General features: G+C 42.0%; 1 protein-coding gene across 1 annotated transcript; it reads left to right on the top strand.

Annotated features, from left to right (window-relative positions):
- Positions 1–2,314: 2,314 nt before the first annotated feature.
- On the top strand, positions 2,315–7,596 carry LOC137346027 (probable G-protein coupled receptor 139). Its single transcript, XM_068009325.1, has 2 exons — positions 2,315–2,384; positions 6,692–7,596. Exons 1-2 carry the CDS (start codon positions 2,315–2,317, stop codon positions 7,594–7,596), a joined length of 975 nt encoding a protein of 324 aa, XP_067865426.1.
- The last annotated feature ends 6,213 nt before the right edge of the window (positions 7,597–13,809 follow it).

Raw genomic sequence — 13,809 nt, 5'->3', positions numbered from 1 at the left:
TAGATGAGCAGAGAGATCTTGGTGTCCAGGTACATAAATCCCTGAAGGTTGCTACCCAGGTTAATAGGGCTGTTAAGAAGGCATATGGTGTGTTAGCTTTTATTAGTAGGGGGATCGAGTTTCGGAGCGACGAGGTCATGCGGCAGCTGTACAAAACTCTGGTGCGGCCGCACCTGGAGTATTGCGTGCAGTTCTGGTCACCGCATTTTAGGAAGGATGTGGAAGCTATGGAAAGGGTGCAGAGGAGATTTACTAGGATGTTGCCTGGTATGGAGGGAAGGTCTTACGAGGAAAGGCTGAGGGACTTGAGGTTGATTTCGTTGGAGGGAAGGAGGAGGAGAGGTGACTTAATGGAGACATATAAGATAATCAGAGGGTTAGATAGGGTGGATAGTGAGAGTCTTTTTCCTCGGCTGGTGTCACAAACACGAGGGGACATAGCTTTAAGTTGAGGGGTGATAGATATAGGACAGATGTCAGAGGTAGTTTCTTTACTCAGAGAGTAGTAGGGGCGTGGAACGCCCTGCCTGCAACAGTAGTAGACTCGCCAACTTTAAGGGCATTTAAGTGGCCATTGGATAGACATATGGATGAAAATGGAATCGTGTAAGTCAGATGGTTTCACAGGTCGGCGCAACATCGAGGGCCGAAGGGCCTGCACTGTGCTGTAATGTTCTAATTCTAAATAAAGAGAAGTGTAGTGTCAAAGCTGGGAAATGTAGAAGTAGGAGTATAACCAATGTTTTATTACCACTGAAATGATTTGTACCGACAGATTAGTTAGATAATGAATTGTTGCCGGCTCTGTGCATAACGAGGCTCCGAGGCTTTTCTGCCAGGCTTCCAGTTGGTTTCTGGCGCTGTGCCATCCGTCTACTAGTCCTGATAGTTGAGGTAACATTCATGACCTGTCCAGATTCACTCAGGTGATCCTTGCATTATGTAATGTGCAGTAATTCTCTGGGTTTCACGAGATTCGTGATGACTTCTACCGCCAGCTACCCAGGTATCTGTAAATGGAGTTATCTGTGGATCAGTGAGAGAATGTCTTCTTCTCTCAGTGGCACAAATAAGCCCTGGGTTCCCCTACGCTGATCGCACCCTTTTGCTCGCCATGCTTTCCGTCAATCCACTTACACTGTAACAGGAGCTGGTTCCTTGTCAGTCCCAGGTTTCACCCTCCTGCCACTTGATTTTAACAGTCTCGCAGCAGTTTGCCACCGGGTTTCCGGCCAGTTTCGGTTGGGAACTCAGCAGGCTGGACGCTAATCATTGCCAAACTTCAAAATCGGCGGACCCTGCCTACTTCCGCTCCCAAAGGAGCACACCACACATTGTCCTGCCCTGGAATTTAAATAGAGGCCATAAGACATGTTATTGTCGCTTCTCCTCCGGCCCAGAGACATGAAATTCCACCGATTGCCAATCCATGCCTATTATCATTCCAACTAGGCTGACCTGTTCAACACACGATTCACGACTTTTCTGCTGAATTCATTTCCAAACAAAGGTGCAGACAAAGACAAAGGAAACCCGGTAAAGATTATATGAGGCCTATAGGGCTGAAAGGTCTGCACAGTTAACATCATCACCACGATAGGAAGAATTATTTCCATTAAATCTCATGCTCACGTAATGCTGAGCGTATTAAAGGGATTATTCAGATCATATTCGACTAAGCAAACTGCCCATTTGACTCGTAATCCCCCTTTCCCTCCTTGCAAGGATTGTTAATACCTATAGAAGTCGAACATGTCTGCATATCTGAGGGACGGTTCAGCTGCATAAGCTAACTATGTCACTTACTGCATATATCTGAAGGTCCTTCGATCACATATGCAGCATTGACCCGCCGATATAAATTATACATTGATATAATTGATATTGGTATCTATTACAGAAAATAGATAGCATTCGTGATTAATTAAGATCCAGAGAAATCTACTCCATCGCAAATATCCATATTTTTTCACCAAATGCCTTACATCAAAAATAACCACAGCTTTAGCAGTCTTGTACCATTATTACAGGAATGGAGGTTTCGAAATATGTTGCTTGGAACGTTTGATAACTGTAGCGTTTTTGGTCTCCATAATCTTTTAAGACGCAATAACATTGCAAAATATCCCTAATCCGTAGCAGTAAATATCACTCACCTTGATATGTTTGTTCAATTACCTGTAACTAATGTCAATCATTATGCAATTCAAGTGTCACTTGAGGTTTATCTCTGGTATAAATAAGACCTTAATTTTGAAAGCAGAATATCTGCATGTCCAACACATTAAGAAACGACGTCACTTTTTTTCTGAATATGGAACAGCCGGCAATCATACAGATAGAAAATATTTACTACCCGATTCTTGCAACAATTGGTGTTCCTGGTAAGACGCTTATAATCAGTTAATATCCATGTATAACAATACTTCACTGTGCCACTCTTCCTGCTATCCGTGTAATGATATTATCTGTTTGTTTTGATTTGTGTGATTTGCAAACAATATTTACATCAATAATTGCACTAAAGAAATAGCTCCGATGGCTCCAAGCTTCAGTTATACCTTAATGTAACAACCTGAGAGGAAACACAATTTACTCTATATAGTTTTAGCGATTTAGTGGGAAAGACTTTTGCTTGCAATTTAGTGTCTGGGCGAAGTATTAATATTGAATCGTGTAGTCAAACTCACAAATTTAAGGGATTTATCGATGCTGCTCAACAAAAGCAAAGTAAAGTTCAAGTTATATTTTTGTAAACCCAGTACTAACAGATGACTGTATCGGTGCCGTTTCCTGCTCCCGCCGTGAACTGGAAAACTTTATCAACTTTGCTTCCAATTTCCACCCTTCTCTCACCTTTACATGGTCCATCTCTGACACTTCCCTTCCCTTCCTCGACTTCTCTGTCTCCATCTCTGGGGATAGGTTGTCCACTAATATCCATTATAAGCCCACCGACTCCCACAGCTACCTCGACTACACTTCTTCACACCCTACCTCCTGTAAGGACTCCATTCCATTCTCCCAGTTTCTCCATCTCCGACGCATCTGCTCTGATGATGCTACCTTCCATGACGGTGCTTCTGATATGACCTCCTTTTTCCTCAACCGAAGATTTCCCTCTACTGTGGTTGACAGGGCCCTCAACCGTGTCCGGCCCATTCCACGCATCTCGCCCTCACCCATTCCCCTCCCTCCCAGAACCGTGACAGGGTTCCCCTTGTCCTCACTTTTCACCCCACCAGCCTCCATATCCAAAGGATCATCCTCCGCCATTTCCGCCACCTCCAGCGTGATGCCACTACCAGTCGCATCTTTCCCTCCCTTCCCCTGTCAGCATTCCAAAGGGATCATTCCCTCCGCGACACCCTGGTCCATTCTTCCATTACCCCCACCACCTCGTCCCCGTCCCATGGACGTGTAATACCTGCCCATTTACCTCCTCTCTCCTCACAATCCCAGACCCCAAACACTCCTTTCAGGTGAAGCAGCGATTTCCTTGTACTTCTTTCAATGTAGTATGCTGTATTCGCTGCTCACAGTGTGGTCTCTTCTACATTGGGGAGACCAAGCGCAGACTGGGTGACTGCTTTGTGGAATATCTCCACTCAGTCCGCAAGCAGGACCCTGAGCTTCCAGTTGCCTGCCATTTCAACACTCCCCCCTGCTCTCATGCTCACATCTCTGTCCTGGGATTGCTGCAGTGTTCCAGTGAACATTAACGCAAGCTCGAGGAACAGCATCTCATTTACCAATTAGGCACACTACAGCCTGCCAGACTGAACATTGAGTTCAATAATTTCAGAGCATGACAGACCCCCATTTTACTTTCATTTTTTAGTTATTTTTTCTTCCCTTTTTTTTACATTCTTTTTTACATTTTTTACAATCTTTTTTTTTGCATTTATTTCATTTCATCTTAGTTTGTTCAGTTTGCTTACCCACTGTTTGTTTTCAGGTTTGCACTTGCTGCTGTTTAATATTCAGTGTATTAACACCTAATCTGTACTAATGCTTTGTCTTTCAACACACCATTAACATATTATTTGCCTTTGCTCCGTGACCTTTTGGTCAGCTATGTGGCCTGGTCCAATCTAGACATCCTTTGTTATCTCTTGCCCGACCCCCACCTCACTTGCTTATAACCTGTGACTTTTCTAATATTTGTCAGTTCCGATGAAGGGTCACTGACCCGAAACGTTAACTCTGCTTCTGTTTCCACAGATGCTGCCAGATCTGCTGAGTGGTTCCAGCATTTCTTGTTTTTATTACTAACACATAAGGTACTCCCACGCTCACAAAAGCACTTTTTTCACATTGTCGTCCATACAGTGAAGGCGAAAATTACTCCCTTTGTTCTTGGTCCTTTCTTCCCATTTGATAAGATGGAAAATAAACAGTTTGTCAATAATGTTTTTTTTTTCTCAATTTGTCGTTTACTGCAACTGCAGAAAAGAGAAATGCAGTGGCAAAGACCAATACAAAAGGGGAATGGATAAATTGGGATTTGTCAATTATATATATATCGGCATACTCAGTACTCAGAGAGAATTCCATTTCTATGTTTGTCTTAGCTACAGTTCCCAAACCTTCAATTCCCACTCCAGACTGAAGTTTGGACCTGAGACCAGAACTGTTGCTTTTTGCGTTATTTGGCTCAGTTTCGAAGCCAAAGAACGATATTTATGTTGTCAGGCTCTGGGCAATAATTTCACTTGATTAAAATACACAGCTTGAAATGCATTTGCGATAATTGTTGACAATTTATTTAGTGGAGGGGGGGGGGCGGGGGGCGCTATCATGCAACCACAGCTATCAGGGGGAATGCATTCTTGGGCGAGATGGCGTTGGATACTTGTTTTACGTCCTTCCTGAAGTTCAACTCTATTGGTCTAAGAAACTGGATATGGAGCGGGCAGTTAATGGCGACAGGCGCAGCAGCACTCACAATAATTCTGTTCTTGTTTGTGAAACAAATTTATTGCTTAAGAGCCTCCGTTTGATAGTAATAGTGATTATCCATTATTAATCAAAAAATGCAAATGTGCTTTTAAAAGTTCGCTAATGAGGGTTACTAATGTGCACGTTTCTACTAATAACTGATATATCTTCAAAAACCACTCCATCAATGCTGAACCACGACGTAGCTCCTGTCATTCAACCCGTAGCTGTGATGTATGTGCTTCCGGTGGTACATAGTGGGGCACAATGCAACGTTTAATTTCCTTTTTATTTAGAGATACAGCACTGAAACACGCCCTTCGGCCCACCGAGTCTGTGCCGACCAACAACCACCCGTTTACACTAATCCTACATCAATCCCATATTCTCGACCACAGCTCCACAATTCACTTACCACCTACCTACACTAGGGGCAATTTCCAATGGCCAATTTACCTATCAACCTGAAAGCTTTTGACTGTGGGAGGGAACCGGAGCACCCGGCGAAAACCACGCAGTCACAGGAGAACTTGCAAACTCCGCACAGGCTGTAACCAGAACTGAACTCGGGTCGCTGAAGCTGTGAGGCTGCGGTGCTAACCACTGCGCCGCCCCATTAGCATTACATTGTGCACAGGAAACAATGTATCACAGAAATCGTGCTTTGCTCGGAATCTTATGAGGAAAATTACGGAAAGAACTCCTAGTATGAATGTTCACCTTCTTGGAGAAGCTGAAATTATATAGATTTTGTTTTAATTCTTTTATGGGATGTGTGCGTCGCTGGCAAAATGAGCATTTGTTGACCATCCCTATTTGCCCTTGACAACTGAGCGTCTTGCGATTCCAAAGTGCAGTTAAAAGTCATCCACATTGCAGTCAGAATCGTGTTATCACCCTGAAACCTATTTTGCATGACAATTGAAGATATTTGAAATAGGGAGGTACTGAGGAACATGTTCAATCTGACGTTTGGTTTAAAACTCGTCTTGAAATTCGACCTCCCAGGTGACATAAAAGGCAATTGGAAAGCTAAACCAAACCATATGGACAGGGATAAGGAAATCACCCGACCTGCTTGCACCCAGCCTGAAATTCATATCTGTTGAAGTGACTGGAAATAATTGCAGCTGTCACTCTGAAAACTCACTTTTTGGTCCGGTGGAAAGCTGGAAATCCAACCACGTCATTCACTAGATTTTTTTTTCTCTTTTGAAATTCCTCAAAATTAGTTTACAACGCGCAATGAAACATAAGAGCATAAGAAATTAGAGCAAGAATAGGCCACACCGACCACTGAGCCTGGTACGCAATTGAATAAGATGATGGATCATTTCGACCATAATCCCACTTTCCGGCCCGATCTCCATATCCCTTAATGCCCCTCGAGTCGAAAACTTTATCGATCTCAGCCTTGAATGTACTCTACGGCTGAACATCCACACCTTGGTGGGGTAGATAATTCCAATGGTCCACAACACTCCGAATGAAGAAAAATCTCCTCTTCTCACTTTGAAATGGCCCTCCTTATGTTGCCCCTTTTCGCCATGACTCTGGATTCTCCAACCAGGGGAAGTAGCCTCATTGCATTTATCATCTGAAGCGCTCTCAGGCCTTTTATTTTTATGTTTCAAGGAGATCACCTCTCATCGTTCAAAACACCAGAGAATATAGTTCCATTCCATCCAATCCCTCCATCATCTCTCAGAGTAAGGAGAGTGTGTGATTCCGTTTTTTTCCTTCTTTGCAGCTAATTTGGTGGCAGTCATCATTCTCTCCCGTGGAAAATGCGGTCTTTCCAAATGCATCACCCGTTACTTGGTGGCCATGGCAGCGGCTGATCTAATGGTTCTGGTATTTGAAGTAATTCTGTACGAAATAAAAGATGCTTATTTCTCATATTCATTCCTAAACTATACTCCGATTTGTAGTCTTAATCTGGCCTTGCTCTTTCTTTCGATTGACTGGTCCGTCTGGCTTACTGTTGCTTTCACCTTTGATCGATTTGTCTCTATTTGTCACCAAACTTTACGAACAAAATATTGCACAGAGAAAACAGCGACTGTGGTGATAACAGTGGTGTGTTTCATAAGCAGTTTAGAAAATGCTCCAATCTATTTTATATATGAACCTCGGGAAATAATTGACAATGTACCATGGTCCTGCTATGTAAAATCAAGCTTCTACACCTTACCCATCTGGGTAGCATTTTTGTGGTTAGACACCATTTTAACCCCATTTGTTCCACTTGTGTTGATCATGTTGCTCAATGCCCTGACCGTCAGGCATATTATACAGGCAAATAGAGTGAGGAGCGGACTCAGAGGAAACAGCAATTTTGGGAATCACACTGATCCAGAGATGGAGAACCGAAGGAAATCCATAATTTTACTGTTCGCTATATCTGGCAATCTTATACTGTTATGGATGGTAGTGTTTATAAGTGCCATGTTTGTGCTATTTGCAGATACTCGATTGTTACAAACAAATTACAACGACTCTTTCCCCATTGCAGAACAATCTGGGTATATGCTAAGGTGTTTAAGTTCTTGCACAAACACATTTATTTACGCAGTGTCCCAGAGCAAATTCAGAGCCGAATTGAAGAATATGATTAAGCGTCCCCTGTCTCTCATTACTAATTTAATCAAATAATTTAAATGGTTTCATAGCACTAAAATGAAATTGCATCCATCCGAATCGAAGAAAAGTTTTTTTTAACTGACAGACACCGAAATCATAAAAAAATGGGCGCTGCCATCGTGTCTTCATATTACAGAGAATTACTTAGAACAAACAGCGCAGAAGCAAACCTTTGAAAGCATTCCAAGCTGGCTTTTATGGTCCAGTGAAGCCATTGATGTTATATTGTATAAGGTCAAAAATGTCGGCGTAGATTAACTTTTCCTGATAATGTAAGACAGATACATTAATAATGTCTTGCTTTATATACCATCTTCAATGTAGGAAAACGTCTCAAGGAGCTTCATAGGAGCGTTACCAAACAAAATTTATCACTGAGCAATATAAGGAGATCTTAGGGCAGATGACTAAATGCTTGTTCAAAAAGGTAGGTTTAAAGGATCGCCTTATGAGAAGAAAGGGCGGTCGAGATGCGGAAAGTTTTACCTATGGATGTCAATATTTTCGGCTCAGGCAATTGAAGACATTGGCAAATATTGGGGTAATTAGTACCGGTATGGCCCAAGAAGGCCGAATTGGATGAGCGCAGAGATCTGATAGTTGCAAGGCTGGAGGAGATTACAGAGATCGAGAAGGCGAAGCAATGCAGGGAGGGGAAACCAGGGATGAGAATTTTAATATGGAGACATTGCTTAACCAGAAGACCGACGATATCGGCTTAGAGTAAACACATAACGATTTTGAGATCCAATATAAAATCAATTAAACAGCCATATATGTTCATTTTAACTGATCTAAATCCAATATCAGTTTCCGTAACATATCAGTCACCTCATCCTCTCGTCAGTAACACACGGAGTTATCTGTTGCAACATCTAGCTATCACCTTCAACGGATTAATCATGCAAATTATTCCATGGGCGTTAAATTCTTTCAGTGAGGGGTTTCTGCCTAACATTCTCAATTATTCCCAAGTTGCGAATTTACAGCCTACAGCATGAATATTTGAAATCTTCACCACACAGAATAATATTGTTGAATATTTCTGAACACTTTCATGGTTTCGACAATCAAATTACACTTGCCTACACTTTCCAAGGGCCAGATTTCTTCGTGTTTTCTTGTCATGTAAATTTGAGACATTTGGAATAATCTCTATTGCTGGACTGAGTCTGTAAACCTGCCAAGATAGTAATATCTGATATGACTTCGCCCCCCTTTTCAATCCACTCTTAAATGTTGACTTCTTTTTACCTCAACCACTAACCCTGCAAGGCAGTTTCACAGCCTCGTGATCCTTTGTCTGACAGACTTTTGATGTCAAGTTCCAAATACCTTACACGTAATATTCTTTCTATGGTGCCTCGTTATTTCAAAGTTATCAACTATGTCTTATCTCCGAGGACAACATTAGGCAAAGCTGAAAGCTAGTCCATGACCTCTTCATTGGGAGCCTATCCCGCTTTCGGCCCAGAAGCCGCTGCTTTGTGTCCAGTCCGTTGCATCAATAATATCGAATGACCCTAGAGTTGTTGCTTTGTGATCTGCTGGGTTGCACCGCATTGGCCTCATTGTTTTCAGCTGATCAACTAGTTTGGTGCAATTCCAATTGGTCGACTCTCATGGCTTTCTAACTATCGCATCCCTCGTTGGCCCCCAGGTATTGATGAATTCATCACTTGATCAGCTTGCTTAGCTTTGTTTCAGGAGATGATTGTCGCCACTTCCATTTTAGCACAGCAGCCATTATATGCTCTAACTTGCATGTGTTCCGGACTAACATGAACATACCAATTTTCGGTTCGAACATAGACATCTTTTGGGGAGCCCCTCCCGCAATCACGTGGTTGTAATTTATTGTACGGAAAAAGAAAACTCGTCACCATCTGAAATCACTGGCTAACTCTGATGGTCAGATTTTAAACACAGGCTAAATGATACGGAGAACTAGTACGGAACGTCACGATGCCGTATCATGTACTTTCCTGAACACTGTCCATTTCCCAGATTAGGTAAGTAAAGCACTTGCCATCCTCACCCCAACCAACTGCCACCCCAGAAAGACATATTCGAAGACAGTTTTGTAAGGCACAACGATTTTGGAAAGGAAGTATCTTTCATTGGCGTTTTGACAGTTGAAAATTTCTAGTCAACCACTCCTCTTCTTGATACATACATATCCTTCGGAGATGTAGTAAACAATGACGACGGTAGACATGGGCTTCGGGGGACATAGAATCGTAAACTGAACAATCACATGGCGAATAGAATTTAACGCAGAAAAGTGTGAAGTAATGCATTTTGGTAGGGGGAATATGGCCAGAGTTCAGATTTCCAGTCAGGTTTAAAGGCAAGACAAAACTGGGATACGATGCTGCAGTGGGATTTTACTGTGCATCGTAATTCTAATCTCCTTCACTCAAAACCTCATCGCTGACAAAAGGTGAAATATCTACAAAGCTGACAGGCATTATGGGAATATGTGGAGATTTGCGAAAACCTGTGAAAGACCGTCTGAGCGGTTGAAGTTGCGGCCACAGCTTGGAAGAACAATAAAACTTCGAAATTCTACCCAATTAAGTGCTGCTAGAATCAAAATCCTTGTTGCATCTGCTTTCTTCGTGTTTAGCAAGACGAGGAATAAATGATATAATTCAATAACAGATGTCAATCAATTTGTGAGAAGATGATTTTTTAAAACAAAGGTTATTCTGGAATGAACGCAGGGAACATACGGCAAAGCAAAGCAAACCCTGAACATGCGAATGAAAAATTGGAAACTATTCATTAAATGGGTGAAACAGGCAGCTTGAGATGAATATTTATTTCAAGCAATTCAAAAACACGATGTTAGCGTGGTGCAAAACTAGCGGTCCGCGATTCGGTGGGATTTCCACTCCAATTAGCCACAGAGCCTTCTGAGTGACAAGATAAAAAGTGAAAACATTTTTATAAAATTTACTTTCGACTAATCGTTCCCTCAAGAGAAGAAGAGTTAGTAATTTCATTCATCCTTCTTTGCACCTAATTTGGTGACAATTGTGATTCTCTCCCGCAGTGGTTTTGGCCTCCCGGAATGCATCACCCGCGACCCTGTGGTCATGGCAGCGGTGAATTTCCTGATATCTGATGCATAGTGAATGAAATTAAATAAATTCATAATATTCTTTCTTGAATTGCACTTCAATTTGCTGTCTCAATCTCGTCCTGATTTTTACATCAGTTGATTTTACTGTCTTGTTAACTTTCACTTTCACCTTTGATCGATTTGAGTCATTTGTTGCCGAAACTTGTAAAAAACCTTAAGGCACTGCGGCTATGGTTGTAGCATTGGTCTGCTCCTTGAGCGTTTTAGAAAATGGTCCAATCTAGTTTGTGTATGAAGCTCTGGAAATAATTGAAAATGTATCATGTTATTGCTATGTAACATCAAACTTCTATACTTTAACCATAAGGGTAACATTTTTCTGATTAAACACTATCTTAACCCCATTAAATCCATTTGATTTGACTTGCTGTTTCAACGCCCAGACAAGCCGGTAGCTGATAGCGATCAGTAAAGTCAGGGCAGAACGCAGGAACAATAACAATTTTGAGAATTGCAAAGATCCAGAGATGGAGAATTGGAAAAAAAAGGATGATATTATTGCTTGTTATATCTGACAGTTTTATAATTTAACTGTGGTGTCGCGAATCTTATGAATGTGCACAATTTGCAAATACTCAGTTTTTAGAAGCAAATTATAAGGAGTCATCACCATTATCAAACAGTCTGGATATATAGTGAGGACTTGGAGTTGCTCCACTAATGCTTTTATTTATGCAGTTTCGTAGAGTAAATTCAGAGATCAGCTGAAGAAAATGATTAAGTGTCACCTGGATCCATAAGGTTACTCATTTGATTTATATAACGGTTTCACTGAATTAAAAAAGAACACAATGGGAATTTTAACTTTGGGAAATATTGCAAAAGAGTTGATATCGAATTGCACGTGCATTGTGCCTCCTCCGTTCCAAATTCCTCCTGAAAATGTGGTGGTGAGCCACCTTCTTGAACCGTTGCACATCGTGTTGTGAAGGTTCACTCCCAGTGCTATGGAGACGGAGTTCCAGGATTTTGATTCATTGACAACGAAGGAGAGAAACTCGGTTGTGGGCGCTGCCATTGTTCTTCTAGATGGTAGAGGCCACAGTTTTGGGATGTGATTTCGAAGAAGCCTTGGAATGTTGCTGTAATGCATCTGGTAGATGGCACACGCTGCTGCCACTGTGAGTCGGTGGTGGAGGTAATGCTTAAGGTGGTGGATGGGGTGCCAAGCAAGCGACTGCTATGTACTGGATGACATCTATCTTCTTGAGTGTTGTTGAAGTTGCACTCGTCCAGCTAGGTGAGGAGTATTCCATCACACTTGTCACTTGTGTTTTGTGTATGGTGGAAAGTAAGGGGCATCGACTGATGCACTAGAAATCATGAATAGATTCAGAAAATTATCCAAAAGCCTAATGAAATGCTGGTCTTCATATCTAGAGGACTAGAATAAAAGGGGTAAACAAAAACTATGTTAAATCTATATAAAACCCTGGTTAGACCACATCTGGAGTATTGCGAGAAGTTCTGGGCACCACATCTTAGGAAAAACATATTGGTCTTACAGAGGGTGCTGTGCAGATTGACCAGAATGATACGTGGACACCAGGAGTTAAATAACAAGGAGCGATTACAAAAAGCAATCTTTTATCTGGTGGGATATAGAAAGTTACGGGGTGAATTGAGCAACGTTTTCACGGTATCAAGTGAAACCGAGAATTTGGATGGAATGGAAATATTGCTGCTGGTTTGGGGAGTATAGGACTGGGGAATAGTCTTAAAATAAGAGCCAGACCTTTCAGTAGTGAAATTATGAAAGACTTGTACACACAAAGGACGGTACACACAAAGTTTGGAACTGTCTTCTGCAAATGGGACCACCATCAACTGTAAATGTTTAATCTGAGACTGATAGGTTTGTTTTTAATCAACGGTATCAAGGGGGAGAGGGCAAAAGTGGACATGTGGAGTTCTTGCCAATCAGCCATGCATTCGGCAAATGCCAGAAAAGGCTAGAAGTGGTAAATGGCCAATTCCTGTCTTAAGTTCCTATGAAAGGCTTTGGGGAATCAGGAGGTAAGTCACTCGCCACAGAATATCCACCTTTTTATCCACTCTTGCAACCATAGTATTTATGCAGCAGGTCCAGTAAATCTTCTCGTGAAAATTGCCGTGGTCTTATATTTTATTAGAAATTCATTTATTTACTATCCTAATGTAGTGGATACCTATTTACAGCATAACATAACGTGGCTGAAAGTAGATAACAAAATGAAGGACTGTGTCCGCTACTGAGTGAAATTGTAATGGGAGGGCAGTAGTTATGAGTACAGAAGCATTTAGATCGAGGAATATATTGTCGTAACGTTGGTGGTGGCCAAGAATGTCACCGCGCGTTTGTGAGGATCGTGCAGTTCACTTGCACGACATTTCACTTGCATGGTTTCTCTTAGAAATGACGATAGTGTATTTAAAATGGGTTGAAAGTTATTACACAAAGTTAGGGCTCGTTGAATTGGGGTAGTTTATTAGCACAGATTAAGAATTCGTTGACAAACAGAAAATAGATAGTAGGAATAAGCGGGCCATTTTCAGGTTGGCAGGCTGTCACTAATCTGGCACCACCAGGATCAGTGCTTGGGCCTCAGTCATTCACAATCTTTATCAATGACCTAGATGAGTGGACTCAGGTTTAGGCGGTCTTTTAAACACATCTGGAATTAAATACTTGCATGCACTATGTCTTGGAATATTCCAGTCTGACAAAGCTCAGCACCTATTTCGGGGACCCTCTTGCAAAATGTGGGAAACGCAGTTGGACAGGTGCCGTGCGAACTCCGACTGGCTTCTCCGGTGCTCCATCGGGTTCCTGAAAGGGCCTTTGGTGGTTGGTGAAGAAACGGGAGGAAATGTGCTGCTTTACAGATTGCAGAGCACTTTTGTCCCTGCAGTTTCTCCGTTCATTCTCCAGATGTTCCTGGCGATGCACCAGGCCTAACATGATCCTCAGTCGAGGATGAAATACAGGCACCAGTGGCTCATCTGTGTTATTAATCCTCCAGATCCAGAGCATGCTTGGGCCCCACCAGATACAAATTGACCGATTGTTGGGGAGGGGAGTCAAATATAAACATTAA

The sequence above is a fragment of the Heterodontus francisci genome, chromosome 29 (assembly GCF_036365525.1).
Source record: "Heterodontus francisci isolate sHetFra1 chromosome 29, sHetFra1.hap1, whole genome shotgun sequence".
NCBI classification, from domain to species: Eukaryota; Metazoa; Chordata; class Chondrichthyes; order Heterodontiformes; family Heterodontidae; genus Heterodontus; species Heterodontus francisci.
Note: the sequence above shows the minus strand (reverse complement) of the source record. Positions and strands in the feature narration are given on the sequence as shown.